General features: G+C 41.7%; 1 protein-coding gene across 12 annotated transcripts in view; it reads right to left on the minus strand.

Annotated features, from left to right (window-relative positions):
* Positions 1-21,451, minus strand: part of LOC122551995 (prominin-1-A-like) — a 286,450-nt gene that overhangs the window by 42,003 nt on the left and 222,996 nt on the right. For all 12 annotated transcript variants that reach the window (XM_087986625.1, XM_087986630.1, XM_087986686.1 and 9 more), the window contains 2 exons: positions 13,605-13,685; positions 4,330-4,398 (listed from right to left, as the gene is read on the minus strand). In XM_087986625.1, the coding sequence (XP_087842751.1) occupies positions 4,330-4,398; positions 13,605-13,685 (150 nt within the window). The remainder of the gene's footprint in view (positions 1-4,329; positions 4,399-13,604; positions 13,686-21,451) is intronic.

Raw genomic sequence — 21,451 nt, forward strand, 5'->3', positions numbered from 1 at the left:
TACAACACTGCCCCCCGTCCAGGGTAGCCCGACTATACACCAACAACAAGACTGCTGCTGCTGCCTTCGTGAGGTAAGATTCCAAATAGCACACACACAGACACAGCCACACAAACACAACTTTTACTGCAATTTTTTGACAGGTTCCACCGTTGCCCTGTACAGGACAATATTGGAGATATTAGCTGTGAAAGGGGGGATTTAGGGTACACCCCTCTATAGAACTCCAGGAAAAGTGTGGGGCGAGAGAGAGGCCAGGAGGTCAGTCATTTGAAGACAATGTCTGTTTAATCACTGTAAACAAAAGACGTGATCACTGCCGGAAACACCTCTTTGATGTAATGTTTTCATCAGGACCTTGAGATCTCCTTCGGACAATCCGATTTTTGGATAATTGGTATTCGGATAATCGGTATTCGGATAATCAAGGTTCCTCTGTAGACTACATCAACTCCTTTTCCCTCATCCACCGGTTTGGTCACCTTCTCAAAGAACTCAATAAGGTTTGTGAGGCATGACCTACTCTTCACAAAACCATGTTGACCAACCCTAATCAACTTATTCCTCTCTAGATGATTATAAATGCTATCTCTTATAACCTTTTCCAACACTTCACCCACAACAGAAGTAAGGCTCACTGGTCTATAATTTTGTCTCAATTCCCCTTCTTGAACAAGGGGACAACATTTGCAATCCTCCATGCTTCTGGCACTATTCCTGTTGACAATTATGACATAAAAATCAAAGCTAAAGGCTCTGCAAATCCCTCTCTGGCTTTCCAGAGAATCCTAGGATATGTTCCATCCAGCCCAGAGGACTTATCTATTTTCACACTTTCCAGAATTGCTAACACCTCCTCCTTGATGTTTCAAAATCTCTTCCAACAAATAGCAGTGGATGTTAGATCAGTTGTTAATTTTAAATCTGAGTCATAGTCATAGAGTCATAGAGATGTACAGCACAGAAACAGGCCCTTTGGTTCAACTCATCCATGCTGACCAGATATCCCAACCTAATCTAGTCCCACTTGCCATCACCTGGCCCATATCCCTCAAAACCCTTCCTATTCATATACCCATCCAGATGCCTTTTAAATGTTACAATTGTACTAGCCTCAACCACTTCCTCTGGCAGTTTATTCCATGCACATACCACCTTCTGCGATAGATAATTCCTTTGCTTAACAAAAATGTAAGAGGTAAGGGCAAAAGGCAATTAAATGGAGTTAGGCTACATTTTAGCCATGATCTCACTGAAGGGCAGAACGGGGGAAGAGGCTGAATGGCCTACTGTTGTTCCTATGTTCTTCTCTTTTTTCTCCCCATTTGTGGATCTGGTCTCTGGCTGCACTTCCAATATGTAAAAACTGTTATTGAGTAAAATGCACTCTGGGCTTCCTGATTAACTGTCTGCAATCCTTCTTCTGACTAATGGTCACCCATTCCTTCTCTCACTTCACTTTCTAATACTGTGGGGTGACCACATCTAAAAATGTGTCCTCTGCATAATTTTCACCCTTGCAGATGCAGTGTTGTGTCTCCAGCCAATGCTCAACCTCCAAAACCCTGTGCTCAAGCTAATCAAACTGGTGGCACTTGTTACAATTGCGCTCATCCAGTCTGCCAGGAGGATCTATGACTTCCTACGTTACTGCAGGCAGTGCAACGTACAGGATATTAAATTAAATTTCTCTTAACCAAAATTTAAGTAGAAAATAATAACTAAGTTTCTTGTATTGCTAACACTGAACTGTAAATTAGTAGAAATGATTAATCTTTACTGACAAATGGCTTTTGTTCATGTGCCTATAAATTCTTTCTTTCTCTATGCTGGCTTAGAAATATAAATTTTTCTAAATTTTTGAGGTTGAAACATAGTCCTAATAGTAGTTGCTCAATGACCAATTGACTCTCACTTTCTCGTGATTGCACTCCCACACTTCTTCCAAACTCAGCCAAGCAGTTCAGGTCAGGGATCCGATGGTCCTCAGCTCCTCTCAATCCCAGAAGATTGCAGAAAGACTCTGAGCCACCGTTCACTTTATTCAAAGCCCCATAATATGCTCCTATTCAGATCCAACTCCTCTTACCCTCCAAAAAGAAGAGAAAAGCCATGAGGCTCAGCCCCTCTTTATTCACAGTTCCAGGATGGGTTCCCATGCAGGTCCAATTCCTCCTACACCCAGAAGGTCCACCACTGGTCTGTGTGCTTCTGGGTCCTCACTTCACCAGCTACTCTGGGTGATGCTGACTGCCTGACTTGGAGCCCTCACCTCATTTAATTCTGTCTGAGGTAGTGTTGGTATTCTTTAGTGATGTTAGTGCTGTATTCATCCAGATAACCAGAGAACTACAGAACATTCCATCACACCTATGCAATGTAGCATGAGAACAAGCTTTAAAAAAATTAGAATGTGAGTTACACAGAATTGCCAGCCTTTGATCCTTTCTTGTAGCTGCAGTATTAATATGGCTCATCCAGTTCAGTTTCTGGTTATGGCAAACCCCAAGGTGTTGTTAGTGTGAGATCAAGCAATGGTATTACTTTGAATGTCAAGGGGAGATGGTTAGATTCTATCTTGTTGAAAACCAGTAATTGTTTGGCATGTATCTAGCTTTAATGTTACTTATCACTTATCAGTACAAGCATGAATGTTGCCCAGATGGAGCCACGGGCTGCTTTAATACCTGAATCATTGCCAATGATACTGAAAAGTATCAGTGAATGTGAACATGCATACTTCTGAATTTAGGATGAAGAAGAAATTTATTGATGAAGCAACTGAAGACAGTTAAGCCTAGGACTTAAGCCTGAGGAATTTCTGTAGTAACATCCAAAGACTGAGACAATTGACTTTCAACTATCACAGCTCTTCCTTTGTGTGAGTTATAGCTCCAACCTGTGGAGAGTTTCCCCAGATCTCAGCTGAATTAAACTTTGCTAGAACTCCTTGATGCCGTACTCAGTCAAATGCTGCTTTGATGTCAAGGGCAGTCACTTGCAACTCACCTCTGGAGCTTAGCTTTTGTATCCATATTTGGATCAAGGCAAATAAGGTCAGGATCTAAGTAGCTGTGGTGGAACACATCTGAATGACAGTGAGTTTGTTATTGTTCAGCAAGTGCCGCTTGATAGCAGCTGACATCCTCTTTCATCACTTCTGCAAGTCATTGAGAGTAAACTGTTGGGGCAGCAATTATGCAAGTTAGATTTGTCCTCCTTTTAAAGACAGGACATATATTGGACAATTTTCCATGTTGTCTGTAGATATCAGTGTTTTAGCTGTTCTAGAGTAGCATAGCTAGGGAAACAAGACTATGGCGTGATTTAATATTGAAAGAATTTATGCCCATTTTTCTGTTGTAAAACAGACACAATCAGGGCCAATTTTGAACAGCAATATCAATGCATCCTCAGAATGAGTGACAATTTTTGCATAAAACAGAATTATGTCAGTAAGTGTGCTATGGTCTGATGGAAATTTGATTCCGATGAATGCAAGGAGAGATTGGCTTATTCTATACAGAATTCTCATCAGAAGCCAGGGCTGAGGAAAAACTAGTAAACCTAGGAAATTATACAAATTATACCTAGGATCTGCCTTGTGTACCTGCAAATGGAACTCCAGTATGATCAATATATTAATTTCACAGTTGTACAGTGTTTTTTACATATTTATTCCCAACAGGATCAACAGCAGATGTCTCGCCTGCTCCACTCAGGATCACTCAGTGATGACTCTGAGGCTACCAACAAAAGAGAACTTTTTAACCATATAGAACTTCTTAAAACAACCTCTCTCATGTGCCAGCAGGAGTACCAGGACATCCTTGATTTTACAGTATTGTTGATCAAAACATTGGACATTACACCTCTTTTTCTATTGCATCCATTTTCTACTCCAATTCCACAGTCTGCACCACAAATGTTCCCCACAAACAGGCTTAATGAAAACATATGGAAGCATCAGCCACAATGGAAATAATAATAAAAAGATGATGGAATAGGTAAAAAATAATAAAAGTTGCAGGTTGTTAATAAAATGATAGAAACAAGAGATAAGGACAAAAAAGAAAGTAAAAGTAGTGAAAAGAAATAAACTTATTGTGAATAAATACATTTACAAAATAGTTCTGGCTAATCTTCCTCTGGTCCTTGTCATACAAAACCACTTTAGTATTTTGAAATAGGTTACCTCATGTAACTTAGTGCTAGCCAGTTAGCATCACACTAAACTGATAACTTATGAGAAGCTAGTAAACATAAATCCAATCTTTCTGAAAAAAGGCAAATTTTCCATTAATGTAACATAAGTATAACAATACTCACAGCATCCTTGATCCATTCTAAATATTCAGTAATGTAGCCAACCACAGTGTCGCAATAATTATACATTTCCTAGGAAACAAATGCATTTTATAAAACGTCACCAGGAAAATTTGCATTTATATAGACTGTTATGATCCCAATGATGTTACCACTGGTCAAGTCAGATCCCAGATTAAGTTATATTTTGTTTGTTTCTTAATTTAACATGCTGCTCTTATGCTAAAACATAAGCACAGAAGGCTGCAGATTTGGTTTTAACAAAATAGGAGTTTAATCCACAAAATAAATAAAAGTAAACTAAATAAAACCAAACTGTCTATGATAGTTCAACAGATTTCAAAACATGCAGCAAAACAAAATCCTACCTACTCAATAGCACCACCATTTTACAGTTGATTAAAATCATAGAGAGTTCCCTTCCCTATTAAATCTGTCAATTTGACTAATTATTCTTCTTAGTTCTGGTTCTGCGAGTTGTGAAGCCTTTTCCTTGATCACTGGCATTGAGCTCTTAGACTTTTTCAACTGTAAGTAATGAGCAGAGTTCTAACAAACACTCCTGTTCTGAAAGTTTTCAGAGTTTGCAACTCTTAAACTAAGTTAACTGATTTCCTTAACTTAGCAATCCTTTGAAAAGCTCTTGAACTAAATTAGAAATATACGAATAGGTGCAGGTCACTCTGCCCTTCAAGTATGTTTGCCATTTATAATGATCAAAAATTAACAAACACATCAATGCAACTTACCCAAAGAATCCCCATAATCATTTACTATATTGGTAATCTACTTAACATAAGTTGAAGACTAAACTTCCACAGCCATCTTGGTAGAGAATTCCAAAGACTCACAACCCTCTGAGTAAAATAAATTTCCCTCATCTCGGTCCTAAACAACTTCCGCTTTATCTTAAAATTGATTCCCCTGGGTTTTGACTACCCAACCATGGAAACATCTTACCTGCATCTGCCCTATCCACCCCTTGTAGAGACAGGGGAATTTAAAATGAAGAACAATGAAGAAGCTGATGAGTTAAATTCATACTTCATCTCTATCTTCATAAAGGAGGACATGAAAATGTACTAGAAATAATGGGGAACACAAGACTTGGGCGAGAGGGGGGAGTTGAAGCCAACCTGTATTAGTACACAAATTACATTGGAGAAATTGATGGACTTGAAGGACCTGATAATCTACAGCCCAGAAAAATTAAGTAAGTGGCCCTAGATATAGTCAATGCATCGGTGGCCATCTTCCAAGATTCTTTGGTCTACAGCTAATGCAACTCCACTATTTATAAAGGAAGGTAGAGAGAAAACAAGGATTATAGATCAGTGAATTGGATGTCAGTAATGAGGAAGATGGTGGAGTTCCAGTGCTGGACTGGGGTGGACAAAGTTAAAAATCACACAACACCAGGTTTATTTGGACGTACTAGTTTTTGGAGAAATGCTCAGAAACCAAGGATTTTATTTCAGATCACTTAGAAAATAACAGTAGAATCAAACAGAGTCACCATGAATTTATGAAAGGAAAATAATGCTGAAAAATCTACTGGAATTCTTTGAGGATATAACTAATACAGTTGATTGGGGGACCTGTGGATGTTGTTTATTTACACTTTCAGAAGCTTTTGACGAAGTCCCATTTAGGAGATTAATCTATAAAATTTATGTTTGTGGAATCGAGGGTATTATATTGAGATGGATAAAAAATTAGCTCCGAGACAGGAAACAAAGAGAAATAAATGAATCTTTTTCTGAATGGTGGTGTGTGACTAGTGGGATACTACAGGGATCAGTACTAGGACTCCAGCTATTCACAGTGTATGTTAATGATATAGAGATGAGGGAACTAAATGTCACATCGCAAAATTTGCACATGACACAAAGTTAGGTGTAAGAGTACACTGTGAGGAGGGTACAGATATAATTGCAGTGTGATTTGTTCAGGCTGACTAAGTGGGAAAATGCATGGCAGATGCACTTAGATAAATGTGAGGTTATCCACTTTGGTAGCAAAAGTAGGAAGACAGATTATTATTTGAATGGCTGAAAATTGTGAGAGGAAAATATTCATTGATACCTGGATATCCCCATGCTCCAATCACTGAAAGTAAGCTTGCAGGTGCAATAGACAGTAAAGAAGGCAAACAGGACATTGGCCTTCATTGGAAGAGGATTTGGACGCAGGAGCAAGGATGTCTTGTTGCAGTTATACAGGAACTAGTGAGGCCACACCTGGAATAATGTGTGCAATTTTGGTCTCCTTATTTGTGGAAGGATGTTCTTGCTATACAGGGAGTGCAGCGAAGGTTTGGTAAAATGATTGCTGGCATGGCAGAACTGATGTATGAGGAGTTATTGAGTCAGCTAGGTTTGTATGAACTGGAGTTTAGAACAATGAGGGGACCACTAGAAATCTATATAATTCTAACAGGACTAGACATGTTAGATGTCAGGATATTCCCAATGATAGGGGACTACGGGTCAGGGGTCATAGTTTAAGGATGAAGGGTAAACCTTTTGGGACTGAGATCAAAGGAATTTCATCACCCAGAGAGTGGTGAGTCTGTAGAATTCTTTCCCACTGAACGTGTTTGAGGCCAACACATTGCGTTTTCAAGGAGGTAAAAATATAGCTCTTCTGGCTAAAGGGAGCAAGGGTAAGGGAGGGGGAGTGGGATTAGGGTATTGAGCTCAATGACTTGTGGCAAAGCAGAGCCGAGGGTTGAATGGCCTACTCTTCCTCACCCCATTTTCTATATTTCTATGTTTAACAACTCTACCTGTTAAATACTCAAAGAACTCTAACACATTTATTCAAACATAATTTCCCTTTCATAAAACCATGCTATTTGATTGCATTCAATTTTTCTAAATGCTATTTCTTCCTTAATAATGGACTCTAGCATTTTCTCAATGACAGATATTAGGCTAACTGGCCTATACTTTCTTGCTTTCTGTCTCCTCTCTTCATGATAGGAGCATTACATTAGTGATTTGCCAAACTGTTAGCACCCTCCCAGAATCCAATGTGTTCTGGAATATTTTGACCAATGTCTCCACTATCTCTGCAGCCACTTCCTTTAAACCCTTGAATGCAGGCCATCAGATCTTAGCAATTTGTCTGCATTTAGTCCCTTCATTTTGTCAAATATTTTGTTCCTCGTGATGGAGAATGTTATATGATCTTTCTTCCCATTGGTACCTTGCTTTAGTGGTATCTTTGGGATGTTTAAAGTATCACCTACTGTGAAGACTGATGCAAAGTATTAGATTCTTAGAGTCCCATCTGTCAGCACTTGGCCCATATTCCTCTAAAACCTTCCTATTCATATACCCATCCAGATGCCTTTTAAATGTTGTAATTGTACCAGCCTCCACCACTTTCTCTGTTCTGGCAGTTCCCTGTACCTGATTAGCAATTCTCCAGTTACATCTTCCAAAGGTCTGATGGTTACTTTAGATGATCCTTGTTCTCTTTATACACTCGTATTATTGACATTTGATATTATATTTCTTGCTATTATACTTTCATATTCAATTTTCTCTCAGTTCATTAGACTTTTAGTCATCCACTCCTGGTTCCTAAAAAGGGCTCCCAAACCTTTGGCCTACCACTGTTTTTCTTCACTTTGTCCTCTCCTTGACCACCTTTGTAAACCACAGGTGTTCCATTCTTCTCACCAAGTCCTTCTTTTTGACCAGAACAAATTGTTATTGAGCATTATGAACTTTCTGCTTAATGTCACCCATGCTCATCTGCTGACTTTCTCCTTAATTTATTTTCCCAGCCATTTTAGGTAATTCCTTATACCTCTGAATTGCCTTTATTTAAGTTGGGGACATTGATGGGAGATCTAATTTGCTCTCCCTCAAACTGAATTTGAAATTTTGCAATGACATGACTTCTATCTCTGAAAGGATCATTAAATATAAGATCTGTTATGAAACCGACCTCATTACTAGATCCAAAATCCTGGGTAGGTTCTGCAACATACTACTCCAAAAAGCAATCCTGATGTACTCTAGGAATTTATCTTCTGTGTCACCTTTGCCATTCTGATTTAGTCAATATACAGGTTAAAATTATCCATGAAAATTGTAGTGCCTTCTTAAATGCTTCCACTATTTCCCAATTTATACTTTGTCCAACAGTGAGGCAACTCTTGAGGGACCAATAGGTCACTTCCACCATGACTTCTTCCCCTGTTATGCCTCATTTCCACCCAAATTGATTCTTGATTTATTGCATTATATTACTAATCACCAATACACTGATACCTTTATTAACAACGATATCCCACCTCCTTTTTCTTTTTGCTTATTCTTCTGGAATATCAACACCCTTGGATTATTGAGTCCCCAACTTTGATCCCCCCACCCATATCTCCATAATAGTCAGGTCAATTTTTTAAACACCCCTTCAATTAAACTCCATGCATCCCCACTTCTCCCTACTAATTAATTTAAAGACCTACCTACAACTTTAGCTGTATGAATTATCAGGACACTGATTCTAGCATGGTTCAAATGAAGCACACCAAACAAAACTGCCCTCTTCCCCTGTGCTGGTGCCAGTGCCTCAAAGATCAGAACCTATCTGTACCACATCAATCATACAGGCATGCTTTTTCATCTCAAAATTTATTTACCCTAAACTAATCTTCATATTGCTCATTTAGTAGTCCTCAGTTTATACCTTTGAGGCCTTGCTTTGTAATTTAGCCCCAAGCTGCTCTTCATTGCTCAGAAGAACCTCTTTCCTAGTCCTACAAATGTTGTCAGCACTTACATGGACCACATCGACTGGATCGTTCCCCTCCGACTCCAAGTTCATCTTTAGCTAGAAGAGATGTCCTGAACCTTGGCACCAAGTAAGCAACACAGCTTTCAGGACTCCCTGACTTTGTTGCAGAAAATCTAAGCTATCCCCTATCACTTCGATGTTTCTCACTTCTCCCACCACTTGAACGATGCTCTGTACCATGGTGCTGTGGTCAGTTCACTCATTTTCCCTGCAGACATGCCCTTGTCTACAACAGGAGCAAAAACCTTGTAACTATGAGATAAGAGTATTGACAGACTCCTCCAAGCTAAAGTCTGGATTCCTGCCTCATTTGCAGTCACACCCTCTTGCTGTTGACCATGCATCAAATTTGATGTGATTAATCTAAGGGCTGTGACTGACTCCTGAAACAGTCCCCTCCATGATGTGTTGCAGTAATTTAGCCTCAAGGTAGTCTCGTCAACTATGAGTAGTTAACATTTGCTGTCACCAGTCACTGTATATCCACTGAACCCTCCAGCTCCTAAATACCATTGATACAACACATGAAGGCCACAATGAGTTGGGGAGAAATGACAGGATGGATGGGAGGGGACACAAACAGGGGACTGATGAGTGGGTAAGGAGCAGAAAGGCAACATGAAGATACAGGGGACTAGTGCAAAATAGAGGGCTGCAATGTGGGAATAGGGAAATTGAGGCCTGAAGAAGGCTGTAAACAGAGAGAGGAGCTGCAGAGGGCTCTAAGGAGACAGGGGCCCTATAAGGATGCTTGGGAGAAACAAGAGACCTTTCAAGTAGGTGAGTTAGAGATAAATTGCAAGCGGGTCAGGAGCAGGTAAAGGTGGCAGAGAAGTGGCTGGGAGGGAGTGGGGATGCAAGGGAACCAGGGGGCCTTTAAACAATCTGAGAGAAACAGGAATCCATAGAGGAAGAAACAAGGTAATTGAAAGGAGGCTGTAGAGGTGGAGTGGTTGGAGATAATAGGTGCAAGATGATTAGGGGGAGATGGGGAGACTGCAAGGTAAGTGGGGAAAATTGAGAGGCTGCACTGTGGGTGAGAGAAAGAGGTATGCAATAAGGGTGGGAAGGACATTGAGGCAGCAAGAGCAGAAAAAGAGAGATGCTGCAAAAAAAGTAAGCAGTTTCAAATTTGTTAACAAAGGAAATGAAGCTAACTAAAACAACCAGGTAATTAATTAGATGTAAATGAATGATTAACCCTAACCCTAAAGCATCTTAAGCAGAAGGTGAGGACTGCAGATGCTGGAGATCAGATTTGAAGAGTGTGGAGCTGGAAAAGCACAGTTGGTCATGCAGCATCTGAGCTGCAGGAGAATTGACGTTTCAAGCATAAACCCTCTATCAGGAATGAGGTTTGTGGCCCAAGGGGAGATAAATAGGAGGGGGGGGTGGGGCTGCAGGGAAGGTAGTTGGGAATGCGATAGGTGGATGGAAGTACGGTGTGGTGGTGATAGGTTGGAGAGGAGGGTGGAGCAGATAGGTGAGAAGGAAGATGGAGAGGTAGGACAGTTCAAGAGGGCAGTGCCGAGTTGGAAGGTTGGATCTGGGATAAGGTGAGGGGGAGGGGAAATGAGGGAACTGGTGAAATCGACATTGATCCCATGTGGTTAGACAGTCTCAAGGAAGAAGATGAGTTGTTCTTCCTCCAGAGATTGGGTGGTTAGGGTTTGGCGGTGAATGTGGCCCAGGGCTTGCATGTCCTTGGAGGAGTGGGAGGGGGAGTTAAAGTGTTAGGTCACAGGCCAGTGGGGTTATTCAGTGCGTGTCTCCCAGAGACATTCTCTGAAACGTTCGGCAAAAGTTAGCGTTCTGTCCCCTCAATGTAGAGGAAACCATATCGGGAGCAACGGACACAGTAGATGATGTGTGTGGAAGTATCCTTTGGGGCCTTGGATGGAGGTGAGGGGGAGGTGTGGGCTCAGGTTTTGCACTTCCTGCTGTGGCAGGGAAGGTGTTGGGAATGGAGGGTGGGTTGGTGGAGGGTGTGGACCTAACAAGGGAGTCGGGGAGAAAATGGTCTCCAGATTGCAGATAGGGGTGGGAAGAGAAATGTATATTTGGTGTTGATGCCTGTTTATAGGTGGTGGAAATGGCAGAGGATAATGTGATGTATCCGGAGTTTGTTGGGGTGGAAGGTGAGGACCAGAGGGGTTTTGTCCTTGTTGCGATTGGAGGGGTGGGGTTCAAGGGCAGAGGTGCAGGATGTGGAGGAAATGTGCAGGAGGGCATTGACGACTACATGGGAGGGTTCATTGCAATCTTTGAAGAAGGAGGTCAGTTGGGATGTTTTATGGTGGAATTGGTCCTCTGGGAGCAGATGAGGCGGAGGCGAAGGAATTGGGAATACGGGTTAGCGCTTTTACAGGATGCAAGGCGGGAGGAGGTGTAGTGCAGGTAGCTGTTGGAGTCTGTGGGTTTGTTGTAGATGTCTGTGTTGAGTCGGTCATCAGAAATGGAGATGGAGAGGTTCAGGAAGGGGAGGGATACCAAGATGGTGCAGATGAACTTGAGGTTGGGGTGGACGGTGTTTGTGAAGTTGATGAACTGTTCAACCTCCTCATGGAAGCACAAAGTGGTGCCGATACAATCATCAAGGTAGCGGAGGAAGAGGTGGGGAATGATGCAAGCGTAGCTGCGTAAGATGGACTGTTCCATGTACCCGACAAAGTGGCAGACATGGCTATCCCTTTGGTCTGTTGGAAGTGGAAGTATCATCCTCTGCCATTTCTATCACCTACAAACAGACCCCACCACCAGGGATATATTTCCCTCCCCATCCCTATCTGCATTTCTGAGAGACCATTCCCTCCGCAACTCCCTTGATAAGTTCGTGTACTCCACCAAACCACCCTCCACTTCCAGAAGGGCAAAACCTGCACCCACACCTCCCCCCTTGCATCCATCCAAGGCCCGAAAGGATCCTTCTACTTCCAACAGAGATTTTTCTGCACTTCCACACACATCATTTACTATGTCCATTGCTCCCGATGTGGTCTCCTCTACATTGTGGAAACCGTACGCCAACCTGCGGAATATTTCAGAGAACATCTCTGGGACACAGTGCATTAAACAACCCCACCACTCTGTGGCCAAATGCTTTAAGTTCCCCTTCCACTCAGCCAAGGATATGCAAGTCCCCGGCCTCCTCCACCGTCAAACCCTAACCCCCCAACGCCTGCAGGAAGAACGCCTCATCTTCTGCCTTGGGACCCTTCAACCATACAGGATCAATGGCAATTCCACCAGTTTCCTCATTTCCCCTCCCCCCCTCCTTATCCCAGATTCAACCTTCCAACCCGGCACTGCCCTCTTGAACTATCCTACCTCTCCATCTTCCTTCTCACCTATCTGCTCCACCCTCCTCTCTGACCTATTGCCTTCACCCCCACCTTCAACTACCTATCGCATTCCCAGCTACCTTCTCTGCAGTCTCACCCCCTCCCATTTGTCTCTCAGCCCCCTTAGGCCACAAGCCTCATTCCTGATGGAGGGCTTATGCTCAAAACGACGATTCTCCTGGTGGCCTGTTTAGTGCATATGACCCAGAGATGTTCTCTGAAATGTTCCGCAAGTTAGCGTCCGGTTTCCACAACGTAGAGGAGACCACATTGGGAGCAATGGACACAGTAGATGATACATGTGGAAGTGCAGAAAAATCTCTGTTGGATGTAGAAGGATCCTTTCGGGCCTTGGATGCTGCATGACTGGCTGTGCTTTTCCAGCTCCACAATCTTTGTCCATAAAACATCTTAATAAGGAGCTACTATGTGGAGAAAATGAAATTGAAGTCTTTGCAATGAATACTATCAATTGTTAAATTTAGATCTGAGATTGAGATATGAGATGCAGTAAGAAAGTTAATAGCTGGCTAGTTAAAATATTTCAACCCTGTGAATGTGTGCCTGAAAAAATATGAAAGGTGTGCTTAGAGTGACGGCGTTTTGTGTGTAGAAGTGTGAATCAGTTCATTTGAAAAAAAACTTTGTCGGCAATTTTTGCTTGTTTTATGGGCCAATTAAAATACCGTTGTATCTATGGAATTAATACTTTTTCTGTGTTGTGGCTTTAAGTTTACTGTAGGCAGATAATTATTGAGGATATTAACAGTATACTTTGAATTCTGTTTCTCTGTGAGTCCAAATGCTCCATATGTCAACACAAATACAGTAATGTTACTATGTAATTTTTTCATCTATTAGGGGACTTAGTGACCGTGTAAAGTATCCCTGAAAACTAAAATGTAGCTCCTGAAAATCAAGAAGTAGTCCTCAAGAGGAACCCTCAAAGCACCATCTTGTGTGTCTTTCATGGCTTTAAGGTGCCCCAAAGTGCTTTACAGCCAGTGAGGTACTCTAATTGTAGTCATTGTTGTATTAGAGTGTATTAAGTAAATAAGAATATTAAGCAATTGGCTGATTTGCTATGCAGAACATACATTTTATAGATGTCCATGAGAGCATTACCTGCTTTACGATGTCGGTACCATTGTTGTTGATTAGGTACTGAGCAGCTTCAACGGAATTCATTATGCCTCCCACTTTTATCTGTGGAAAAGTAAAAGCAATTACGTAGAATTACAAAGAAGGAACTATACCAAAAAAGACTATTCAGCTCAATTAGTCTGCACTGCACTTATATTTCACCTGAGCTTCCTCCTACCCTTCTCCATCTAACGATTTGCATCACATTCTATTACCTTCTTTGTCACGTATTTATACATTTCTATACTTTTTGTCTGAACTCCTTTGGTAGGAAGTTCTACATTTGAACCATCCTCTTGTATAAAAAAGAGGTTCTTCTGAATTACTTATGGTATTTATTAGTGACTCCCATTTATGGTGTCTCACTTTCATCTCATAAAGAAAATTACATTTAAATGAGTGATGATTGTGTAACTGAATTATACATAATTTTTGCAGGAAAATGCATAGCAGTTAACTTCTCCACTCACATTTCTACTACCATTCATAAACCAAGAAATAATATAAAGAAGGCCACATATCCTCATGCCCACTCTACCATTCAACAAGATTACGGATGATCTGATCTTGGATCTAGTCTTTCCTATTTCCAAAACCCTTGGCCCTATTAACATTTAAGTCTGAAATCTTCTGGTCTTTGGATAATCAAAAATACATACCACTACCTTTGGATCCAAAAACCAGTCTCTGCCTTAAATATATTCAATAACCCAGCCTCTACAAGTCTCTGTGGAGAAGAAGCAACTGATTCACAACCCTCAGAGATATTCCTCCTCATCTCAGTCTTAAATAGACAAATTCTAATTCTGAAATCATCTCCCATAGACTTCCATGTGATAGGAAAGATCTTCTCAGCATCTGACAATGTGAAATAACCTCAGGAGCTTAAATAGGCCAATAGGATCACATACCTTTAATTCATCGAAGTCCAACTTGTTCAACTTCTCAGAAAAGAACCCAAACATCCCAGGAGTCTATCTAGTGAACATTCTCAGATCTTCTTCCAAGTATAACCCCTCTAAATTGTGGAGGCCTAAACTATGAGCTGAATCTCATTCGTAATTGGCTAAATATCATTTTAATCGACTTTTATGGAAGATTTCTTTCCACAAGGCCATGTGAGTTTTCTCAAACTTTCTTCTCAAACTCACCTCAGTAGCTGGGTGTGACACCACTATGATATCCCTCTTGTCTGATGCTAACTGGATTCTCTTCCCATGATAGAAGTACTTATCATTCTAAGTTATCCCAGGATTACTGCCACTGGTGCCATCCTTGACCCCAAACTATGCACCTGGGCAAGTGTTGACTATCCAGAATTGCTCTTGACCATCAATGCAGTGGCATAGCAGCCACAAAGTAACATTATCACATCATCAAGGCGGCAGCACTGACACGTCCTTGCACACAGAACTGCCATTCCTACCCCAATAATTGTTTAAGCACCAGGCCACATAACTTGGCTGTCCTTAGCCACATACCTATCTTCCAACCCTTTAAACCACTGCAACTCTTTCCTTAATGCCCAGTGTCGACCAATTATCTTATCATGGTTCAATGTGGCACCATCACAAACAGAGAAAATTCTAGTTTAAAACATTCACTTTGATTCAGCAATATCAAAGTGAACAGAAATCAAACAACCAGCTGCATTTGCCTCTTTGAACTGTAGTGGATAGCTTACATGTTGAATACTAACAATTTTTGAGTCAATGAGTGATCACTGCACTCAGCTCTTGTCTACTGGAACCAGATATCAATTTAATACTGTCTGGTTTCAGCTATCTGATGCTGCACCACTCTATCATTCTCAATGTTGTCCTCAGACGACTGCTATTGCTCTGCCAGCTCTTCAGCATCTATCACATCCCCTCTTTATTTGCTTTAGTTGCATAGAGCACAGCTTGCTGGAATCGTGCGGTACACTCTGCCTAAATATGCTGATCCAAGAAGTGGAATCTCATCCTCAGGAGCTCTAACATCTGCTCCATCATGGTCCTGGTCAAAGAATATGCAGCATTGTATTCACACTCAGTCAAGGAGTATAAGGAGTCATCAATTGAAATTGTTGAGGATAGTCTTTGTAACCTAGTAACCAGCTCTGTAAGACATCTGGCCCCTCAAATACAGCACGAACATGAGAGCTCTCAAGGATATGGGCATCATGGCAGCTCCCAGGATACTGGGTGCAAACATTTAAGAAATGGAATCAATGATCAGAGATTACTTGCACATTGATGGTATGGAACCCTTTCCAATTGATGAAGTCAGCTGTATTATGAAATCTCCCAGGACCAAGTGAGAACAGTATATAGTGCCCTACACCTGAGAGAAACCAACTATGTTACCAAAATCTAATGCCTAGGCTGCTGCCCCTCAACTTGTCATGAAGAAACAAGACAAAGTGGCATGAGCTAATACAAATGGCATCAGTATTCGAATCCTTTGTTAGTGGACAATTGAGAAATTCCACACAGATCTCCAATGGCTCCTTTCAAGCAGTCAATCTCACACAAGTAAAACACAGTTATCACCTTGACAGGCACTGGAATAGGATGGTCATTCACTCCTTCAAGTCAAAGTTCCTGCTCCAGCAGTTGGCATAGTACTGTTACAATTTTCTGGAACATCTTCAGTCTGCAGCAACATTGCACCTTGCTTCTCCAGTGGAAATGGTATCAATGATGGTAGACTCTGGCCCTCCTGTATCTCCTGCATGTACTGGAGCAACATTTAGCTGCATGTTTTTCTGTTGTAGATGGCTCGCCATTCCCTGGAGCTTGTTAATGGGCCTGGGCTTGATGGTGTTCCTCTTCCAATCTTTGCACCAATGTTGCACTGGAGCATCAGCAATGATAACCCTCGCTGTGGTTGGATCCATTAGTTACATTTGCAATAAACTCACATGGGAAACATAAGAAATAGAACATGTCCTCACTAATATGAACAGTCAGCAGACACATCATTTACAAATGACAGCTTTGCATACTGTTCCAAAGAATAGGTCATAGAGCACTCTAACAAGGGGGACGATGGAATGATTTCACAAGAAATGTTGACGTTGGACCTTATTCTGATGAAAGTATTTCCCTTCATGCTACAAAGATACAACTAGAGTTTGCAAGTACTACATGACAACTGACCCTCTTCTCCTCCCGGTTCAATGTTACCTGCAAAAGGCATCATTATATGTGTAAGTCTGTTACATTAGACCTGTGTATGTTGAGAAGGAATCAGATCGATGTGCCTGGGAAGCCAATGATGTCTTGCATTAGGTTTGTGCTATGTGGTCCATAGGGACATTTTTTAACATCATCTGGGATTATCTGTGCCTTCACACAGATGTTTACCTTTAATCTGCAAGGACCAATGATATGGTTAAGATTGCTTGTGACCAGTTTTACACCTCATACTCTTGTACATTGCATGAACTGCACATACACAATGATATGATTGTAAATGACTTCAACCCTGTACTCTGCGAATGCATGCAATTTTTAAATTCACTCATGGAATGTGGGTGTTGCTGGTTGTACCAGCATTTATTGTCCATCCCTTGTTGTCCTTGAGAAGGTGGTGGTAAGTTGCCTTCTTGAATATTTCAGCTCGTTTGGTGTTCGTACCTCCACAGAAGTAGCAGGAGGGACTTCCAAGATTTTGACTAAGAGAACTGATGGAATGAAGACAGATTTTCATGTCAGGATGGTATGAGAGGCTCGGAGAGGAGCTTGCTGGTGGTAGTGTTCCTTGTAGATGCTGTCCTTGTCCTTCTAGATGGTAGTGGTTGTAGGTTTGGAAGGTGCTATCCGAGGAGTCATGATGAATTTCAGTGTTGTATCTTGTCAATGGTGCACACCATTGCTACTAATATCAGATTCCTAGTTTTGACCTACTCTTGAAGGCAGAGTACTTGTGAGTCCAGTTAAGTTTCTCATTAATTGTAAACCTGAGGAAACTGATAAAGAAGGATTCAGTGATGATGATACCATTAAATGTCAAGGGACATTGATTAGATTTTCTGTTGTTGGAATTAGTCATTATCTGGTATTTGTGTATCACTTGCTACTTGTCAGCCTAAGCCTGGATATTGTCCAGATCTGTTGCATTTGAACATGGACTGTTTCAGAATCTGAGTTGGCACAAATGGTGCTGAACATTGTGCAATTGTCAGCAAACATCACCATTTCTGATCTTATGATGAAGGAAAGATCATTAATGAAGTAGCTAAAGACGGTTGGCCAACAGAACGAACTTGAGGAATTCCTGGAGCGGAGATAACTGACCTACAAAAACACAACTATCTTCCAATGTGCAAAATATGACTCTTACCAGCTAAGAGTTTGCCTTGAATCCTACTGACACCATTGGCTCTTTCATGCCACACTCGATCAAATAGAGCCTTTATGTCAAGGGCAGTCATTGTCACCTTACCTCTGGAATTTAGCTCTTTTGTCAATGCTTGGACAAAGGCTGTGCAGAGATCTGGAGCTGAATGGCCCTTGCGGTCCCCAAACTGAGCATTAGTGAGCAGATTGTTGCTAAGTAAGTTTTGTTTGATAGCACTGTTGATTATACTTCCCATTACCTTGTTGATGATTGAGAGTAGACTGTTGGGGATGTAATTGGCCGGGTTGGATTTCTCATTGCCTCTTCTGTACAAGACATAACTGGGCAGTTTTTCACATTGTCGGGTAGATGTCAGTGTTGTAGCTCTATTGGAACAGCTTGACTAGTGGAGCAGCAAGTTCTGGAGCACAGGTCATCAGTACTATTGATTGAATGCTGTCTGGGCTCCCAGCCTTTGCAGTATCCAGTGCCTTCAAGTAGTGTTCTCTACAATATTTTCATCTTCTGCACAGACCTCCGCGGTCTATGTGTGACAGAATCAGAAGTTAATGCTGTGATCCATGGCAGCACACCACTGCAATAAGCAGAACGTCAAAGCAGTTACACAGCTTAGAGGGAACATTGCCTGTTACTTGATATCACGCAGATTGAATCGAATTGGTTGAAGACGGAAATCTGTGATGCTCAGCACCTCCAAAGGAAGGCAAGTTGGATCATCCACTTGGCACTTACAAGTAAAGATTGGTGCAATCTTTTGCACTGATGCGCTGCACTCTTCCCCTCACTGAGGATGGGAATGTTTGTTTCACATTCTTCTCCAATGAATTGTTTCATTGTCCACCACCATTCATGACTGGATGTGGCAGGATTACAGGTTTGGATATGATCCATTGATTATGGAATCACTTGACTCTATCATTTGTTACTTACGCTGTTTGGCATACAAGAAGTCTTGTTTGTAACTTCACCAGGAACTGGCCTTTGAAGGGCCACCTGTCACTCAGAAGTTGAGCTTGTAATTTGGCTGAGGAAAAATACATTGCTCCAGACACTGTGTTTGGATGCAGTTATTTTCATAGGTCACATTTAGGATAAAAAAATCACAGAAAGCCTCCTGTATAGTACCTTGTTAAAGACCTTCTGGAACTTCAAATAGATGATGTTTACCAGCTCTCCTTTGTTTAACTTGATCCTTACCTCCTCAAAGAATTCTAACAGATTTGACTTCCCCTTGATGAGGCATGCTGACTTAGCATATTTCACCAACTACTTCTAAGTGTTTTGCAATCTCATCCTGAATAATGGACTCTAAAATCTTACCAACAACCGAGGTCAGGCTGAACGGCCTATAATTTCCTGTCTTCTTCCTCCTCCCTTCTTAAACAGGGGGATTACATTAGCCATTTTCCAGTCTTTTAGGACCCACCCTGACTCCAATGATTCCTGAAAGATCATCATCAAGACCTCTGTAATCTTCTCAAGAAACTACACAATGATGCAATACTATACAACACCCATGTCTCAATGTGCAATAAATGATTTTTTCCTTCCTTTCCCTCCCAAAATGTCTAAGTGCAGCTAGGATGGAGGGAGCCTATTCCTTTGTTAGCCCTATTGGCCTGGAAGACATAGCTGGCTAGACCCAGTGAGTAATTGGGCTTAGAGTCTCCAGTCCTGAAGCAGATCCATCCTCCTCAATGCAGACTTCTGCAGGCTTTGGCCTCACATGTGGGGGAGGTGGAGGGCCAAGTACCTCTCTGAAACATTCTGAAAGGAAGCATCTAGCAGTCATGTGTTGGCTTTCCTTCCTGTTAGTGTATGTTAGCATTACTCTGTCTCCCTGAGATGATGGGGCACCTAGAGCAAGTACAGAAGTTTTGCATACTCCTATCCTCTTACCACTGAGGCTGAGCATCTATGGTGACTGTAATAAAGAGCAGTTACAAGTGTACATCCAGCAGACATTGAATGTGCTGGTCCTAGGTCTTCAATGCGGTAGCCAGATCATCCATACAGGCAGCCAGTTGCATGCATGCCAGAACCTGCACCATACTACTGACTTTGGTAGTAATCTCCATCATTCAATCAAGTTACCAACTGCTGCTGACAAACCTGCTGCCACCCCTGTGTCCGTCCATGCATTTTGATGAAATAATTAATGGCCTGAGACCATGCAACTGTCTTCTGCTTGGGGCTGTTCTGCACCCTGGTCTTCAGCAGTTCTTTGAGTGCCAGAGACCTGGGGTATTTCTTTGTCAACCATTTACAGAGATGTGTCAGTGACTTGTTCAGATGACTGTGCTCCTCAATCTAGAAAGAATACCCACTGAGTTGAAAGTCTCTGAGCTGGTAGAGAGTGCAAGGGGAAGCTTTGCCAGTGCATCCTTGGAGGGTTAAATGGATTCCTTCTTGGAGGCAGGGGTGGAACTAAAGGTTTTTGGTGTTGGCCTCCTCTTGTCAAAGATTTAATAGATACTGTTAGTGCTTGCACAAGAGAAGAGAGGAATTTACTTAGTCATAGAGATGTACAGCATGGAAACAGACCCTTCGGTCCAACTCGTCCATGCTGACCAGATATCCCAATCCAATCTAGTCCCACCTGCCAGCACTCGGCCCATATCCCTCCAAACCCTTCTTATTCATATACCCATCCAGATACCTTTTTAATGTTGCAATTGTACTAGCCTCCACCACTTTCTCTGGCAGCTTATTCCATATACATACCACCCTCTGTGTGAAAAAGTTGCCCCTTAGGCCTCGTATCTTTCCTCTCTCACCCTAAGTCCTCTAGTTCTGGACTCCCCCAGCCCAGAGAAAAGACTTTGTCTATTTATTCTATCTATGCCCCTCATGATTTTATAGACCTCTATCAGGTCACCCCTCAGCCTCTGACACTTCGGGGAAAGATTGCTAGCTTATTCAACCTCTCCGAATATCTCAAGTCCTCCAACCCTGACAACATCCTTATAAATCTTTTCTGAACTCTTTCAAGTTTGACAACATCCTTCTGATAGAAAGGAGACCAGAATTGCACACAATATTCCAAAAGTGGCCTAACCAATGTTACAGTTACAATATGATCTCCCAACTGCACTCAAAACTTTGACCAATAAAGGAAAGCATACCAAACGCCTTCTTCACTATCCTATCCACTTGCGACTCCACTTTCAAGGAGCTATGACCCTGTACTCCAAGGTCTCTTTGTTCAGCCACATTCCCTAGGACCTTACCATTAATATAAATCCTGCTAAGATTTGCTTTCCCAATGAATAAATGGAGAATCACAGAATCATACTATACACAGGAGACTCTTTGCCCCATCAAATCTGTTCCTCCCAAAAGGAGGGACAGAGAGAACAGTGCAGCACAGTGAAGCCTACTGGGTTGGTACTCATCTCAGTATCCATACACTGTTTGTCACACTCTTCTCCAATCAGGTCTAAAATCTTCTCAAAGGGCTGAGCAGTCTAATGTGAAATATC

This window comes from Chiloscyllium plagiosum, unplaced genomic scaffold (genome assembly GCF_037043375.1).
Source record: "Chiloscyllium plagiosum isolate Xiang-an unplaced genomic scaffold, Cpla_swu_hap1 HiC_scaffold_1, whole genome shotgun sequence".
Lineage (NCBI taxonomy): Eukaryota > Metazoa > Chordata > Chondrichthyes > Orectolobiformes > Hemiscylliidae > Chiloscyllium > Chiloscyllium plagiosum.